General features: G+C 43.4%; 1 protein-coding gene across 1 annotated transcript in view; it reads right to left on the bottom strand.

Moving 5' to 3' along the window:
- Nucleotides 1-18,974, bottom strand: part of SEMA3C (semaphorin 3C) — a 183,207-nt gene that overhangs the window by 19,320 nt on the left and 144,913 nt on the right. Inside the window, exon 12 of the mRNA XM_019543640.1 lies at nt 18,540-18,762. Coding sequence (XP_019399185.1) covers nt 18,540-18,762 — 223 coding nt within the window. The remainder of the gene's footprint in view (nt 1-18,539; nt 18,763-18,974) is intronic.

Genomic DNA, 18,974 nt, shown 5'->3' on the forward strand with positions numbered 1-18,974 from the left:
GCTTCACACTCTTAGCAGGGGCTACAATCCCTGCAAGTTTCATCCAAATCAGACAAAAAACAATAAAGTTATATATATTCCATTGATTCCCCATTATACCTTATGGCCAGATCTCTGAGGCGGCTCCGAAGCTTCAGAGCCATTTTGGCTGGATCGAAGCAGAAACCTGGTCCAGAGCTCCAGATCAGATTGCTGGCATCTGATGTGGCTATATCCAAAGCCAGTTCAAATAGCTGCCTACTTGCACAGGCCTACTAGTAATAACTTTCTTATTAAAAATCACAGCAGATATATAATTAGGTAGTATTTTCCCCCAATATTTTTCAGCCTTCATTTATACAGACTCTATTGACTCTGTATCAACTATCCATCACATGACATGACATGACAAGGCCATGTGATACCTTAAGGCTCATGAAAGAATCTAGCTTTTCCCTACTTGTTCGGTGAAGGTCTAAATGGAGGATGAGGAATGCAGATCAGTCACTTTTGAAGCCAACTGCTTAATGTTTTGGGTACTTTAAAGATTAGTTCAGGGATGGAAGTTCCTGTATAATGGGAAGCATAGAAAAGAAAGTATAGTGCAACACAGTGGATGCAGCTACATGTTCACTAATAGGGCTGTCTGAAGCTTTGGGTGGTGATTCAATTTGGAGGAGATTTGGCCTCATTTGGTGGCTGAATCTCTGAATCCGAGTTGAATTAGGGGACCAGTTTAAAAGTTCAAATAGATTCAAAGCTCTCCAGATCTTCAGAAAAGATTCAAAGAGCTCTGCTGATGCGGGCAGTCCCCAGTGGCTGCAGCAGGGAGCTGCAGCTGATTCTGAAATGGTAAGTACTAGGGGCACAGGAGGGGTGGCTGGTGAGGGGAGCATGGGGGGACCCCTGCCAGCCCCCCGGACCCTCCCCACATCTTTCCCCCACTGCATGGTGCTGCATAGGGAGCTCTCCCATGAGCCCCCCTTTCCCCCCCTTCCCCCAGCTTCCGCACGGGTGCCCCTCCTGAGCCAGCTCTGGCCCTTTAAGAAAAAAATAACTGAGAGAAGCCCTGGGGACTCATCACTCCTGCAATGGCCTTAGGGCTTCAGGGGCTCATGCAGAGAACCCCACAATGTGTAAGGTAGCAGGAGGCAGCAAGGATCACATCCCACTGGCAGGAGTGGTGAATCCCAGGGCTTTTTTTCTTAAAGGGCCAGAGCTGGCTCATGCTGGGCACCCAGCATGAAGGGGCTGGGGGAGCAAGGGGGGGGGCATTGGGGGGCAACAGGGATTGCCCCTGCCCAGCAGCACGCAGTGAGCCAGGGATTTTTTTTTTTTTTAATAAGTGCCGGGAGCTGGGGCAGCCATTGCCAGGCTGGGAGAGGAGTGGGGGATGGGCCTGGCCTGGCTGATTCAGTGATTTGGAGATTCAGCAGGTGCCAAATCTCCGAATCAGATTTGGCTGAATTGAATCAGGACAGCGATTTGAATCACCAAATCAAATCACTATCCTCTGAGTCGGCTGAATCCGAAGCAACTACTAGCTGCTTCACACAGGCCTATTCACTAATGCACCGTAGTTACTGCACATTAACTTTAGTACTTGGATAACCAAGTACTAAATCAATGCAGAGTAACGGGCACCTCTGCACAGTAGTGCAGATGCATGGGTTCTTACAGATGCTGACTGTGCAGCGGTCTGACGTGACTGTGCATATTAGTATGGGTTTGCCCAACATGATACTGCACAGTGTTATTATGCTACTGCAGCATTAGCATCTTGTGTAGATGCACCCAGAATGTATCAAGAATATGTGGGAAGTACTGTACTCTAAAAGGTCTTAAAGAGTAGGATAAAATTATTGTACTTGGTATGATAGAAAAGGCGAAGTCAGAGGAAAGGCAGAGAGGATGCTACGGGAATGGTAAGGAGGTCAGATCAAGATGATCTTGTGTGCTAGCGTTCTGCTGCTCCTCCAGTGGCTCTTTAGACACTTTGCAGTTGCTTTGGATGAAGAAAGGGGCTTGGCAGCAAGGACTGGGACTGGTTATAGTTACATTTTGATCTCTATTGGCCCAGAGGAATAAAACCACAGAATATGCATTCTCGTTCGGTGCGTCAAGAATTATTTTGAATTGTTCAGTGACTAAATGCTAGAATTACAGTGCCTGTGTAATTTCTGTGAATTTTTTACTTCAAGGAGCTTAACATCTGGCACTCTATGATGCTGGCAGGGGAAACCAAAAAGTTGGAGTTTTCCGATTTTATTTTCAAGATCAGTGACTAAATTCCATGGTTGGGGCTAAAAGGCAAGTTACTTACTATAAATAATTTAAATCCTTATTTTTCTTGAGAGTAAAGAGATAGGTAGGCATACTTTGACTTCAGAAGTAAAGGATTACAGTTGAGATACTCATGCAAGTTAACTGTAACACATACCTCAACCACATTGTGGTGTTTTTTGTTTTTTTTTATTTTAAAATAAAAGAAATTGAAAGCAGCTGAAAATATAACATTTATACAGGTATCAACTGTACGTGCTCAGCAAATATTAGCCTTGCATTTTTCATGAGGATTTGTTCTATGGATAACATTTATCCTTATTATTCATTGACATGATAAATCCATTCCTTCTGAAGAAATGTTATTGAAGCTAAATCCTATGACAACATTACTGTGGTCCGGACTGCCAAGATTAGCAAAGCTGTGAGGACCTGAAAAAGATATATTAGTTGCCAGGGCCTACAAAAGTGCTGAACTGATTACTGCAGAATATCTCTCTATACTTCTTGGGAGAACAATGTGGGTATGTGGAGGAAGGATAACAGAGTAGGGGTATAATGCACAAAAAAGGACTTCTAACAAAGGAAATCAAAGGCTCACAGATAGGTACCACTTACAGTCAGCTTGCATCTACTTGCTTTCCTTCCTTTTACCAATGATCTACATTCCCCCAGTTTTAAACCAGACTGCATGATGTCCATGGCAGGCAATTCTGAAGGGATAGAGTTTCAACCTGCCATGATTTTTGCAGTAAAAAATCTCAACTTCTAGTAAATATTCTATCAAAGTCCTTTGAACCTCACTTACAGAATGTAAAGTATTCAGTTATGTTGTCTCATTATGGCATCAAGGAATTGGTCCCAGTCTCACTTCAGGCCTGCTCTAACAGCCGTTTCTGGTCAACTCGGCTATAAATGAATAGAGGACTCAAAGACCACATAGCTCCCTAGCATGCTGCTGGCTAAAGAGAATGGTGTGCATTAACCCCATTAGCCCAATGGGCTATCTAGTCTTGGTTGTCTTTCAGCCTGCTTGGCAACCTGGATATGCATCTGAGTCATGTAGCTGTAAGTCTATTTCAGCTATGTAGTAATGCACATTTAAAACTGGTAGTAGGTCAGCAGTGCACAAACGGACATTGGGCTGAAATTAGAACTCACACCAGAAACACTTTCCATCATCATCAATTGCTGATCTGGGTGCACAAGTGTCATCATCGTTTCCAAACAGGTTACCCCCATCTGAAAAAAATGGGTTCTTGTCTCATTAGCAGTTACAATACCTTGAGAAAATGCAAGCAATTAAAGGAATGTGTTTATTGCTGTATTTATTTCTTTTTTATTAAAAAATATTTTAACATTACAGGCCAGATTCTTGTCTCTGGATACATGGCTTCCATTGGGGAATCCCCTTTGGGTTACCATATTTACTAGTCCTGGTGTATTCTCAGGGTACATTTATGCAGGATGAAATATAATAATGGAAGACAGTTCATTAAAAAACACTTTAAAGATTCATAGACATTAGGGCTGGACAGGACCTTGGAAGATCATCGAGTCCAGCCCCCTGCCCCAGGGGCAGGAAGTCAGCAGGGATCATAGGATCCCAGCAAGATAAACATCCAAATGTCTCTTGAAGGCGTTGAAAGTAGGCGCTTGAACCACTTCCGGTGGCAGTCTATTCCAAACCTTAGGGGCTCAGACAGTAAAGAAGTTCTTTCTTATGTCCAGCGTAAAACAGTCCTGGAGGAGTTTGTGGCCATTCAATCTTGTCATCCTTTGGGGCACTCTGGTGAACATATGTTTCCCCAGATCCTGGTGAGCACCCCTGATAAACTTATAGGTGGCCACCAGATCACCCCTGAGCCTGCACTTTTCCAGGCTGAAAAGTCCCATGATCTCAGCCTCTCATCATAAGGTCTCTTTTCCTGACCTCTGATCATGCGTGTGGCTCTCCTCTGGATTCTCTCAAGCTTCTCCACATCCTTTTTGAATTGTGGAGCCCAAAATTGGATGCAGTACTCCAGCTGCGGCCTCACCAAGGCCGAGTGCAACAGGAGAATGAAATCCTGGGATTTACTTGAGAAGCATCTATGGATGGAGGCCAGCGTTTTGGTCACTTTACTAGCTGCAGCATCACATTGAAGGCTCGTGTTCATCTTGTGATCAATCATGACCCCCAAGTCCATTTCGTCTGTAGTGCTAGCCAGTGTAGCACTGCTGAGCCTATAAGGATGCTGCAGGTTTTTCCTCCCAAGGTGAAGAACCTTGCATTTTTCAGTGTTAAACACCACCAGGTTCTCATTCGCCCATTTCCTGAGCCTGTCAAGGTCTGCCTATATCACCCTTCTGTCCTCAGGTGTGGATGATTTACCCCAAAGTTTGGTGTCATCAACAAACTTGGCCACTCCACTTCTGACACCAATGTCCACATCATTGATGAGGATGTTAACTAGTATAGGCCCAAGGACAGAGCCTTGAGGGACCCCACTGATCACAGCTCACCAAGACGATTGGCTCCTGTCAACCATCACCCTCTGGATCTTACCACAGAGCCAATTCCTTAGCCAGCAGATCGTGGTGACACTGAGGCCACAGTTGGTCAGTTTTGCCAAGAGGTGATCATCGGATACCAGGTTGAAGCCTTTTTTAAAGTCAAGATATATGACATCAATCTCTTCTCCCTTGTTCAGGTGATCGGTCACCTGGTCATAAAAGGAAATGAGATTGGTCAATCAAGACCTACCTGCAACAAACCTGTGCTGGCTATCCCTCAGGATGTTGCCGTCAGCCAGTGTGTTAAGGATGGCCTTTTTGAAAATCTTTTCCAGGACCTTCCCTGGGATGGAGGTCAGGCTGATGGACCTGTAGTTTGCTGCATCTACTTTCCTCCCTGTTTTGAAGATAGGTACCACATTGCCCTTTTTCCAGTCATCGGTCCCTTCACCAGAGCACCAATGCAAAGTACCCATTTAGCAAGTTTGCTTTTTCCTGGATGTCAGTTGTCCCATCTGGTTTAGCAGGGAACCAATGTTGCCCTTGCTTTTCCTCTGGTTCCCCACATATCCAAAAAAAGGACTTTTTATTGTCCTTGATACTTGTAGCTAGCTGGAGCTCCGTCACAGCTTTGGTTATCCTGGTTTGCTCTCTGCAGGTCTGGACCAGAGGAGAGTATTTTTCCTTGGTGGTGGATCCAGTACTCCATCCTTTGTAGGTTTCCTTTTAAGATGCAGGAGGTCTGCTAGTTCCCTGGAGAGCCAGGGGGGCTGCTGTGCCCTTTTGCTGCCTTTCCTCTGAGACAGAATTGACTTTGCTTGTGCATCCAGGATTGCTCCCTTGAGAAGCAACCACTCACCCTGGACTCCCCTCCCCTTTGGGTTGTAGCTCTTTAGGGCCTTACTGACAAGCCTTCTCGGCTTGTCAAAGTCAGCTTTCCTGAAGTTAAGGACTTCTCTATTACTGACTGACTTGCCAGCTTTATGGCAGATAGTGAAGGTGATCAACTTATGGTCGCTGTCACTCAGCTTCCCTTCGATCATTAGGTCACTGATTAGGTCAATCCTGGTTGCCAGTACCAGGTCAAGCAGTGCTTTACCTCTTGCTGGCCCATAGGCTTCCTGTGTCATATAGACATCATCCATGCATGAGAGAAAGCTTTGCAACCACTTGGATTTGGCCCAGTGCTCTTCTCACAAGATGTCTGGGTAATTGAAATTTCCCATGATAACCATGCACTGGGAGCGTGTGGCCTTAGCCAATTTGCTGGCAAACTCCTGGTCAAGGTCTTGACCCTGGGTAGAGGGTCTGTAGTAGACTCCCCTGTAACGTGTTCCCCACGGATTTTCACCTAGAGGGTCCCAAGTCGTTCACCCTGGGCGCCAATGTCAGCTTGCGGGGATGCATAGCTTTCCTTGATATAGAGAGCTACACCCCCGCCCCTTTTGTCCGCTTTCTCTCTCCTGTACAGGGTATAGCCATCTATGCTAGGAAGCAACTTGGTTTGGTGTATTCCCTACCAAAATATGATATATGGACTTTACCCCAAAAGACTTAATAACAATAGTTTTCCTATTGTTATACCATGTCTTTGTTGTAAATGAAGCACAAATAATTGTCCCAAAATTGATTTGCCCCTTCCTTTCTCTTTTACGTTTAACTCTGTAGACTATAAGTGCAGTAGCTGTCAAACCAAGTCATTTTTATATGTTCAACTTAGAAAAGTTACATCTGAGTTTCTTTGCAAATCTTATATTTTCACTTCCCTTAATGGTTAGGTAGTGCATTAAATTTATGGATCAAAGGGAAGGTTGGAAAGGATGCAGTAATGGATGCAAGATGTATGCAAAACTATACTTTCTGAGACATTTCCCAGTATATTTCACAATAAATATCTATTATATTGCAAGCCAGGTTTGCAAGGTCACAGAATGAGTATAAGTCACATTTGTTCAGGTTTAGGGCAAATGATTAAATTACTGAATCCTACAATGCTTAGATACACAGAGGGGATGGTTTCCTTCCTGATGTAGCTCCACTGAATTCAGGGGAGTGTCTCGAGGGACGCTTTTAGAATGCGACAGTTCTAAATCAGGAAACCAGCTACTGTGCCTATAAATGAAAGCCCAGCCCCAAAATGTAGCCAGAAGGACAGTTTATGATATCTATTGGCCTGACTCAACATAAAGCTATAGGTGGTTGAAACCTTGATTCAAACAGGTGATCTGTTATTACAGCTCTGGAGCAGATTAACTAAAATGACTCTCTCCCTTGCAGAAACAATAGGAGCTATAATCTGTTAAGCATCTGACATGTAGAAGTAACCCTTTACAGCAAAAAATGAAGATAATTTAACTTCTAACTCACTGCTTCTTTCTTTTTTCCTCTACATAGCTTCACATTTACTTATTCATTTTCTCTGTAATTGTCATTTGGGTCCCCTGCTATGGCTCCTTAACCCTGAGATCTTCAGCTTCCCATCCAAACTGTTTTTGTTATTTATTTTTCTCCTCATCTTCTTCCTATTATATACATTTCTGAGAGGGGCTGAGCACCTGCAGCTTCCTTTGGAAGGATCTGACAGCTGTGTCCTCTCCTTAGCCCTTTTGTGCTACAACATGTATCTTATACTGTTACCTATTCTTACAAGGTCCAATCCTGAATACTAAATTATTTGGAGTTCAGGTAAAGCCCTCAGAATGATACATTTGAATAAGCCCCTAATCAATATTTCAACCTAATCAGTGCCTTAATTGAGATTTTATTACTAATTACTGGCATTTACCTTTTCTTTAGCTGCTTCAGCTTATGAAGAAGACAGCTGTATTCACTCTCTGCACCATTATTAGTATGCTAACTATCAGCATTCATTAGTATTATACAACACACTGGTTAATGTGTTATATATACCCCCTTGAGACTGTTTCACAAAAAGTGAGAGTCTGTTCCAGCTGTGCTTATGGCACTTGGTTTTGTGCTCATGTCATAGGGACTCAAGGTTTGCAAATGCATGATTTGGCAGATGCCTGGTTAACCAGTAGAGCTGCCAATATAATGGCAGTTCTGGGAAAAAGCACTTCCCAACATCAAGCACCATCCTTGCTTAGACAGTACATGCAGTTCTGAGTGAAACCTGCTGATTTTTAATGAAGTTTGCATTGCTCACTCCTGGGCACATCTATACATAAAATTAATGCAGACTAGTAAACTCCAGAGCTTATTGCTCCAGAGCTTTTTACTCTGGGGCAGACCTTATAAACATGTGCCCTGGAGCAAAAAACTCTGGAGTAAATTGCTCCAGAATTTATTTGTGTGCACCACATGGAGCCCAGTCAGAATGGTCTGAGCTGGCAGGGGATTGAGGGCATCAGCCTGTCAGCCCAAGGCTGCTCTGGCCAAGCTCCATGACCTGCAGGGGAGGGGGGTGCTGGCTGGGGCACAGGGTGCTTCAATGCAGGGCTAGTTGGCAGACAGCCCCCATGCTGAGGCACACTGCACCCCAGCTAGGCACAGAGTGGCACGTGGGGACAGGGGAGCAGGCAGCCCAGGGCCCTGTCTCCACATGGTGTGGAGTGGCTGGCTGAGGTGCGGGGTGCCTCTGTGCAGGGGCTGCCTGCTGGCTAGCCCTGTGCTCAGGCACCCCATACCCTAGCCAGCCTGGGTAGTGTCTACTCTGGGGCAGCATGAAAAAACTCCACAGCAGTATAGTACTTTTATGGTAGAAGATCACCCTGCTGTGGAATTTATTTGTTTTGTGTACCTTAATAGTCTCGTGTAGATGCTAGGACATTTACTGTGCCGGTAACTGGTCAACTATGCAGTAAACATCTCGTGTAGATGTGCTCCCTGAATCCTACTCTGAGTTTGGGTTTAAATTTGAAGCCAAAGTTATAAAATAAATTCTGAAATGATTTGGAACCATTTCCTGGTCCATAGCCCACTGTAGTCAACGTAAAGACTTCAGCAGGCTTGGTAACAGGCCACTAACTAACCTACATAGTTGCATGATCTTGTACTGTTGAACTCATCACCCCATTCTGCTTCTCTCCCATTGTTTTTCACACTCACTTATAGTACAGATCATGGGGTTTTCTATCCTGACTGTATTTAGATGACTGTAGCTCAAATAACTAATCAGTGAATGCAATTTCTTTCATTTCAAACCTATTCAAACAATATGGTTTTTCCAGCTTGACTTGGAGTCAAATGTTATTGGGACCACATTTCTCCCATGAGTGACTGGAATGACCAAACAGTAAGAGGGGGAAGAGCAAACATCTAATAGGCTGAGAAATGGAGCGGAGAGTAGGCAGGGTGGAAAACAAATAAAGAGGGACTATGAAGCAAGGAAGTAAGTGAGAAAGGAATTAAAAAAATAACTAAATACAAAATAAACATTGTGCAGGATTCTCCATGCATATGAAGCAACGTAGCCCCTAGGAAGACATTTCAATTGTTCCTGCTTGCATCAGTCGATAATCTGGCCAAGAGCATATAATAGAGGAGGTGAGTAAAAACAGATCAAGAGCAATATAAGTTGCAAAGATATTTAGCTGAAATGCAGGCGCTTGAGCTTAACTCTGTCTTTCCAAATTTCTACTAACTACTGTGTTCCCAGCTCAAAGCAAACACTGTCCACTTCAAAGGAAGACTTTAAAAAAGAGACCCCACACAAAACAACAACTTCTCCAAGGGCTGGCTGTCCACATCATAAAAACCACCATCAGAGCAACACCAACAGCTGCCCTGCTGACAGTCTCACAGAGTGGTCTCCTGAGAAGTGGCCCTTTCTGTTTCTGCATAAGTGAAAGTGATGGAGCACATAAGAAAACGTGCACTGCTTTTGTCCACGTGGGACCTGAAATGACCTCAAATAGCACTTCAGGGTTCATGTTTTCAGGTTTCTGAATGGGCTTATTCTGTGGAGCTCTCAAATGCCTTGTGTGCAATGAATATATATAAAAAAAAGACAACGAAAGAAAAAAGGCTTTCCATTGTAACTAAATTTTGAGTGAATCGTTTTCTGTTACAGGAAGCCCATATAATTCAGAAGGGAGAGGGTCTGGAATGAAAGCACCTAAAGCCAGGAACTTATAATCACGACTCCTGGACTTCATTTCTGACTCTGGCTATTTTACTCTAAAACCCCTGCCAAAGCCATGTTAATCATTCTGTGTATCAGTTTACCCAGCTTTCAAATGGGTAAAATGCTTCTAGGGTAGCTGTGAACCTTATTTTGTAAAATGCTCTGTGTAGACTGTAAAATATTGTAAAAGAACAGTTTGCCAGCACAAAGAACTGTTGTGCTGAATACCTTGGCCCACTCAGTCTTTGCTTAGGAAAGCTCCTAGTTTGCATGCATAGGGATCTCAGGAGCTTAGGGTAAACCTGCCACTCCTGGGGGCAGGAAAAACACCTCCCAAGATGTGTGTAGAAAAGCTCTGAAGGAGATGATCATTGTAGGGCTTAGAACAATTGCTTGAGAAGACCAGGGAAACTAGTCTGCCTGTTCTATCATTTCTGTGCAGCTCCAGCTTCTGCAGTATGGACACAAAGCACAAACTCGTGAAACCAAAGGGAAGTTTACTTTTTGGAACAGATAATTTAGCTGTTACGATCTATAGCTCATTTCATGTTATTGGCCTTTCTGTTACTACTGTTGTCAGGAAGGGACAGACTTTTAAAAAGACAGTCATTCTGTAACACCACAAAAGCAGCAGTCCAGGGATTCAGTCGCTTACGTGACACCCTATTACAACCTTATGCTCTGAAAACACTTAGAGCAACCAACCTTTCAAATGGAGGGTTCAGGCCATTGGACTGGAGAGGGAAAGATAATAAGATAGTAACACTGATCAAGCTTGCAGAACGTTTGATGCTGGAGACAAAACCAAACACATGAGACACACATGAGCCATATGAAATTGCATTAAATCATCCTGCAATGTGAAACATCCATCCACAATAGTAGCTCAGCTCCCTTTCTAAAAACTGTATAACATTATGACATGTAGGAGCTGAGGAAAAAAAAATCAGATAGCTAGTGGCTGCTGCACATGGTGAAACCTTATCCAGACACTCAAATATTTTCATAGCCCCAACAGCAATAAAGAAAACATGCATAGTCTCCAGATTGTGCAATTGGGGTGTGCTTTATCCAAAGGCTTGTACATTGCAAACAGTATGTGGCATGATTAAAAAATAAATATTAATCTCGGGAACATGCCTGCATGCTGCTTTATTGCTTTTCCTAAGACAAACATGGAAAACAACCTCTCAAAAGAGAATAGGGATTTTTTTTTTACTTAATTTCTTTAGGCCTAAATGATGAGAATTGTTATTAAAGTTCAAGGGAAATAAAATGCTTGATGATCCGCAAAGTTGTGGAGACTTACTATGGGGAATGTTGGGGGCGTGCAGGGCATGAAAAAGAGCCCTAAATTCAGGGTCCTGACCAGACCCATTCCACAGGGGGAGGGACATCAGCCTTCTTGTTATTCTCAAATGCAGAAATGGGTAATTACCATGTGCTTACCCAAATTACTCCTCTGGTTCCTATTGGGAAGATAAGGAATTCTTTACTTGTTTAGCATGGCTATCTACTGTTAAGCACTTGCTGCTTTTCACCCCAGAGGCAGCTCTATTTCAGTGGCACATGAAGAGATCCCTTTTGTGCTGAGTGTGGGTATCAGCCTGGCAAGTTTTGTAAAGTGTTTTGGGAGTCTTCAGGATGAAAGGCGTACAGTAAATGTGTGATTGTTATCACTTGAAAAGCTGGGCAGGAACAATGTCTGACTATGGGATTTATTTTGCTAGTTGTGCAGCCTAGAAAAAAAGAAGGGGCTGTGCTGATTTTAACTCTTGGCAAGGAACAGTCTCTGTGAGCTTGACACTTGGCTGGGGGTGCAAAGAAGATATTGCATTTATTTCACATTAAATATAAAGGGAAAAGAGAAAAAATAGAGGTGGCTGCCTGTGCCCTTTCTGTGCTGCGGCTATTTGATTAAAAACCCTGGGGTTCCTAGTGCCTTATACAAAGCCCTATATTGCTGTTTTTCTTCACTTGTATTCAGGAACTGATTTATTACAGAGGCTGCAGAAGAGGAGAGGGGAAGCTAAACATTTGTGTGTTCTGCATCTGGCAAGACATAAAACACTCCCATCTGAGGCATAAGACAGGTCACTGACAGTGACAGACATGGCTGGCAACATCTCAGTTTGGAAACAGTTGTTCATCATGAGAGGCTGACTGTAATTGTCACCAGGTGTCAAGTCCCATTCTCCATGGCTAGGGGTAACAGGCTCAAGGCTCCTGAGAAATTATCAAAAAACCCTCAGTCATACAGTGTGGTTTTGCATTCACCAGATTGAACCAGCACAAAAGCAATTCCCCTCTGAAATTCCTTTGACAGTTAATACCTTTGTTGAACGCTCTTGAGTCTAGCAGAAGGTACAGAGCAAAGGGAAAGGGTAAAGAATTCTTACAGTGACAGAAACTTGATCTCTTTTTTTTTTTTATAAGATCTGAGAAACACTGAGCCTATGATGCATCTATTTATTTTAAGCCTGGGCCTGGGAAGCTATTAGTATCTTACGATGACTATCAAACTGCACCCCCAAACTGTTCCCCGCAAATGCCCCAAGCTTCCATGGAGTAATAGAAATTATAAAAATTGTGTATCACAGCAATGGTTGCTTTGATAGCATAGCAGCTAGGATGTTCTGCTATGGATCTTGAGCTTGTTGCGAGTTAAGCCTCTCTTCTCCTTGCTGTGCTGAAGGCCATCCCCAGTTAATACACCTATAAATACATACCTGGTTGTTCAGGTTGTAGGTCATAGGAGTGAATGCCAGTTGTACCACTTCCTTGTGTCCCTTTGACTACAGAAACCAATGTGTCTTCAACCAACCATGAACCAGTATAACAAAGTGGCAGGACCCCAAGAGGCTTCTACCCACAGGGGCAGCCCAACTTTCAGCTGTTGCTACTGCTGCAATCGCAATCACAATCACAATCACATGGCTTTAGCAAAGGCCTTTTTTCATTCCTCAGTTCTATCACCCACTCTTTGGGACTGAGCAGCAAATTGGACCTGACATATCTAAACAGATAAATGTGCCAAGTTCCTGTGCAATAAATGGTCTCATAATGGATCCTCTGCTGGTAGATCAGATCAGGTGTATAACACATATAACCAAGTAGACTACGTTAACATTGTGAATAAACCATGGGCTTATTGTGAGGTCAAGGATGTAACTTAACCTTTGTGTTATCTAAGCAACCAATTCAATGAGATTGCATATCCTCAATTACTCAGCATTTTTAATGCAGCTGTGTATGGAGTAATTTGTTAATATTTAATAGTTGACTGAGCCTTGAAACCTGATCCAACAAGCCAGTCTGGGGGACTATTTCCATTAATTCTGGTAAGACTTAGAGTAGACATTAACTTATATAATATTTAGAAAAAATAGGCAACGGCATTAATAAGACTTAATACAGGGGTGGGCAAAATATGGACCACAGGCCACATCAGGCCCATCAGGCCATTCTATCCAGTCCACAGGGACCCTACAAAATTTAGAAAATTAATATTTATCTGCCTTTGGCTGCCTGTCAAAGATGACAAGACACCAGGGGCAGTAGGACCCAGGGGGAGCCAGCGGCAGGACCCAGCAGCCACAGCAGTAAAGCCCACCCAGCCCCCACTGCACCCTGAGCCCCTTCCATCCCCAACTGGAAGCCTTTGCCTAGCAGAGCCTTCTGGCCTGGGACAATTGGGCTGTTCCTGCCTCCCTCTGCCAGAGACAGAAATTCAGATAAGGAGGATGGGGGGAGACAGGGGAGGACCGCGGGCAATCACCCCAGTCCTCAGGGCTAGGTTGACTCCTGCAGTCCTGGTGCTGCTAGGAACCATGTGGTACCAGGGCAGCAGGCAGGGGGGTGGAGAGCAGCAGCAGTGGTGGTAGGTAGGAAAGTGGGGAAATGGAGGTAGCAGGCAGAGGGGAAGTGGCAGTGAGTGGAAGTGAGACAGCTGGGTGGAAACGCAGGGCCCACATCAGTGCACCAGGGCCAGCAGTAGCGGGAGCCCAGAATGGGATGGCAGGAGTGCAGGGCCCAGGCTTGCAGAGGTTGTATGGAATAAGGATGGCTCCCCTTCTCCCTGCTGGGACAGCACAGCCCAGCTCCATAGAGCCCCTACTGGCCCATGGCCCATGATCCTGCTGCCCCACTTTAGGCCCCTGCCAGCACTGGCCCCAGTGCACCAGCATGGGCCCTGTGCTCCTGCCCAGCTGTCACTGAACTCCTGCATGACCACTCACTACCACTTCTCCACCACCTACTGCCATTTCCCTGCTTTACTGCCTGCTGCCGTCACTGTTCATCTCCACCCTCTCACCCGTTCCCCACACACCCATGTGCTCCCCTACCCCATATACACCTCCCACCCCCATGCCTATCCACACCCCACAAACCCCCCCACACACCCTACATACGCACACACCCACAGCTCCCAAGAAACTATATTCACCCATCCATACCTCCTACCCCCCATATACCTCAACAGCTTGCCAAAACTTGGTAGATGGCCCCCCACTTGAAATAATTACCTGCTCCTGGCTTAATATTTTTAGAAAACATTGGGATTTCTAAATGAAAATGCTAAAATGCAAAAAATTCACTGTTTTGTAGTGGAAGGAAAATATAAAGCTTTTAATAAGTACAGGGAATGTTGATATTTTTATACTCTGTAATTACTATAACAGGTACTCTGTGTTCATTGGCACATCTAGGATTTTGAAAAGAGGGGTGCAGATAGTGTGGTGCATCATCACATATAACACAATATATATTTTTTTCCAGTTTAAAAGCAACTAGAAGTTCTATTATATGCCAAGAGCCTCAGGCTATGTTGTTCAGTTTAAGAACAAAAAACACCATAAATTAGGCAAAAATAATCTAAAGATGCTGCTTCATTAGTCCTGTAGTCATTAAAATTAAAATGTACATCTCTTTTCTTTCAGGTTCATACAACAAATCTAGCCTTCATGAGTATCTTGATAGTGCATCCAATGCTTCACTGAAAGTTATCTCTACACCTGAGTTAACACATCTAGCTACACTTAAAAATGGTTTGCAGGTCTGTGAAATAGGAGCTCCATTACCAGGAGCCACAAGGAGACAGCAGAATGGCAGAAGGAAAGATAGTTTTATTAGTGGACATTAAGACCATTAAAAAAGAGAGCGAGCAGGAATATACAATGAAGGGTTTAGAAGGGACCAGGTAGCTTTCAATGAACCAGGAATTCAAGTGACCACCTCACTGCTGCCTGAATAGAAATGCTGTTGGCACTAACAGGCAGTTGTTATTAAGCTTTGGATGAGCAAGACTCAAACTGCACCACTGCACCCCATTGGATCTGTCTCTGCCTATGTTAGCTGCAGAACCTGTTTGCCTTGTCTCCTTAGGGAATCTTTACTAGGCTTTTTCTCCATTTAAACTTACATGTAGACAGAATCTTTGAACAGTGAAACCAAGACAAAATTATACTGACTTTAAAATATTTATTTGAAAGCTCTGTTCTTGCTTGCCAAGGTGTCTGCATGGTTTAAGACAGTGAATTGGCAAGCAGAGAGAATGCTTGTTGGAAAAAAAAAAACTTTTTTTTTTTTATAGAGACACAGTAGTGGCAGAACAATGTTAGCTGGAAGTAGGGATGGAATGAACTAACACTGCTCCAGGGATTTGCACAGTAGCACACACTTCATCTTTGTTTTTGCTGTAGAAGAGGAAAAACATGTTACCCATTGTGTCAGATTAAACTCTGACAGGTACAGATATCCAGATTTGTATCTGGAGTCTTTTAGACTTACAGTCACTTGCTGTAACTTCTGTAAATTACATTTAGTGTAGAGGTTGATAGCTTCTGATGACCTTATCAGTACAGTGAAAACAAAAAGGATATCAAGAAAATATAAAAACTAAACTTATCATCAGGCAGTCATGAAAAATAAAAATGTCCGGATCCGAAACTGACTAAATTCCTAATGTAATTCATTATCTAAAGATTTATGTATCGTCTATCATAACCATCTTATATTGATGTTTCTAGAGACTGGCAAGACAGAATGTCACCCTAATGAATCAGAATATAATCAGTAGAGTCCATGGATAAACGTTTGCCATGGGAAAATAACAGAGCCCTTCTGTACTCTGATTTCCTTTGGTGGTTGGGGAGCTTGCTTTAAGAAAGTGAAGAGAGGTTCTTGTAATCCCAACAACATGAAAGCATAGTGTGCTTGAAAGATTTTTAGCCTCAGCTTCCTGAGTCTCATGCAAGCATGGTTATTTCTGAGATCACATGACTAAAGTAGTAGTTTGCCAGGAGAAACAGTAATTCCACAGCTAGATGCTTCCAGAACCTTAGTATTAAATACGATGTGTGTAAGTCCTGCCTGATGTTCAAACTTTTGTTCAGGGGGCTACCTTATTTAGCTACAGGTTACACAACACTGGTAATAAACAGACTAAGGCTGGAGATACAGCCTATTGAGGCCCAAGTCCTCCATCGATACAACCCTACCTAAATCAATGAGAATTTTAAATGGTAAGGACTTGTGGAATCTAGCATAGGTCACCCACTCCAGCCAGTCTCCCTGTCATTGCTGGAATGTCTCATGCAGTCATCATGCAGCATAAATCATAACCCAGTAATTTTGAAAAGTAAATGTGATCATTATTCTCAAAGTTGCCAGGTCTAGATGAAAATCATTAGATCTATTTAAATGTTACACAAGTGGAGCTATTTGTCTAATCCTGGGTAGATCCAACCTCATTTGAACCAGTTCAGATTCATATGAGTGGAGCTAGACAGACTTTGGTTCTTTTGGGCATCTGTACACACCATGGGGTTTAATCCTCATTAAATTAAATAGGTTTATAAAATTTAAACTTGTTTATTATGGAGCATCACATCAGTGTTTGCATGCACTAGGTTTTTGAATGAATTAAGCCCTGTCCCAAGCTGGTGCCACAGGACAGCAAAATCGTCCAGCCCTGCACCCCCACCCCCGGCCCAAGGCCCTCCACCCCATGACCTGCCACATAGCTATGGGAGCAGGGAGCCGGGAAGTAGTAGAAGAAAAAAAAGTTGCAGTGACATCTGGTGGATAAAGAGGCTCACTATATGTCTTTGAGTGCCTTTTAGGGGTGTGCCAAATGGTCCTTATTCGATTCAGATTTGGATTTGGCCTGAATCAGGGAAAGTGATTCGATTAATTGATTCAGATCACTGTCCCTGATTCGATTCAGCCAAATCTGAATCTGAAGATTCAATGGTGATTCAGAGAATCAGCAATTTGGATGCAGACAGAGCTTTAAATGTTTTTTCTGTGTACCATGAAGTATCAGCGCGGCTTGTGAATGTGATGGTGGGGCAGATGGAGCATCCCGCAGGAGCATGGGGGTGGGGGGCCTTCACATGCTCAGCAGCGAACCCAGAAGTGGACCAGAAGTAGTTCTGGTCCACTTCTGGGTCTGTTGGGGAGTGTGCGCCCCCCCCCCCCCAGCTCAGTGGTTGGCAGTGGGGGGACATTGGGTGCCCCCCCAGACACAGGAGGCATCAGTTGCTGAGCCGGGGGGGTGCAGGGGCACCCCCATACTCCTGAAAGTGGACCAGAAGTGCTTCTGGTCTACTTCCAGGTCTGCTGCTGAAGATACTGGAGAGCCCCCCACACTCCAGTGGGACGCTCCATGTACCCCAGCTTTTGTGTTTGCATGCAACACATCCATGGACACAATGCTTTAATTCATGGTGAACCAAGTAAATTACATCAGAGGAGTTTTACTTTAATGCATTGGAAAGACTTTTAAACTGTTTGGAAAACATGCTCATGCAAACAGTCATGTCATTGCAGTGCAAGAAAAGGCAAAAAATATGGCGTGTACAAACACCTTTCAATTATAAAGAAAATATTTTTAAATGAACCGGTTAAAGAAATAAGTGTACTACATGGTGGAGCTTGGACCTATAATAATTTCTTTCCCTCCCCTATTGCTACAATTACTTTGTATCTTTTTACTTCATACTGGCTACATCTACATGAGACACTGACTGTGCACTTATTACTGTGCAGTCTTTTGATACTTGCATACATAAGTACTAAATGACTATGCAATAACTGGTGTTACTGCACAGTAGTATCCCCAAAAGGCTTTCTGGTGATGCCGACTGTGCAGAAGCTCACTACTACCGTGCAGTAGCATAGCATCATGTTTTATGCCACATGACATTAGTGTTCAGTAGTAGTGAGCTACTGTGCAGTGGTAATGAGCTACTGTGCAGTCAGTATCTCGTGTAGTTGTGTCCACTGAAGCATTATTCTCATCCTGTAACTTCTTAGCTATGATACCAATCTCTTTTCTGGAAGCTTACATGAGAGACATTACCAAATATTAATCCTGCCAGATGATAATGATATGAGCAAATGATAATACAAAGATGGATTGTAGTATTCTCCCTCACTTAGGCTGTAACTTGAGGGACTTAAGGTACCAGAATCACTCTTATTCTTGCAATAGGATGTTACTCAGTAAGAGTATCAGAATCTAGCTCAGAGTTCATATGTCAATGTCAGCATCTGTCTCTGATAACACACATCAATACATTGCCCTTTTAAAAATAAATAGTCATTTGCATATTTTCTCTGCATTGTACTATATAATGCAGTACAGGAACATTTCTGCAATAAATCATGTCTGATGTCAGGTATGGCTTACCCGTTCCAAGAAACAATACATGGTATCTCCCATCAGCCGCACTGACTCGATCCACGGCAATCTTTGTATACTTATAATTTGTTCCTGTCCGAATGATTAATGGCCTCTTATGTATAGGATAAATGGGATTAAACATCAAGGGATGATTCCGGATAAAGGTCACAACATCATCTGGGAACTCCTTGGTTGTCCGGATGTTCGGTGTGAATGCTCCTCCTGGACACTGTGAAGAAAAGTATTATTCACAATACTACTTAACAGTACTTTAGGCTATCAACAGCTTTTCATCATCAAACTGTTTACAAACACTGACTGAAGCAACCGAATCAACCTCTTGAAGCCACACTTCATTCTCCATCTGAAAATGATTATATTGAAATAACAAAGAGCTCTACTGGAATAGTTTTGTCTACAAACTGCCCTTAATTGATACAA

This window comes from Crocodylus porosus, unplaced genomic scaffold (genome assembly GCF_001723895.1).
Source record: "Crocodylus porosus isolate Cpor-Errol unplaced genomic scaffold, CroPor_comp1, whole genome shotgun sequence".
Classification (NCBI taxonomy): Eukaryota; Metazoa; Chordata; order Crocodylia; family Crocodylidae; genus Crocodylus; species Crocodylus porosus.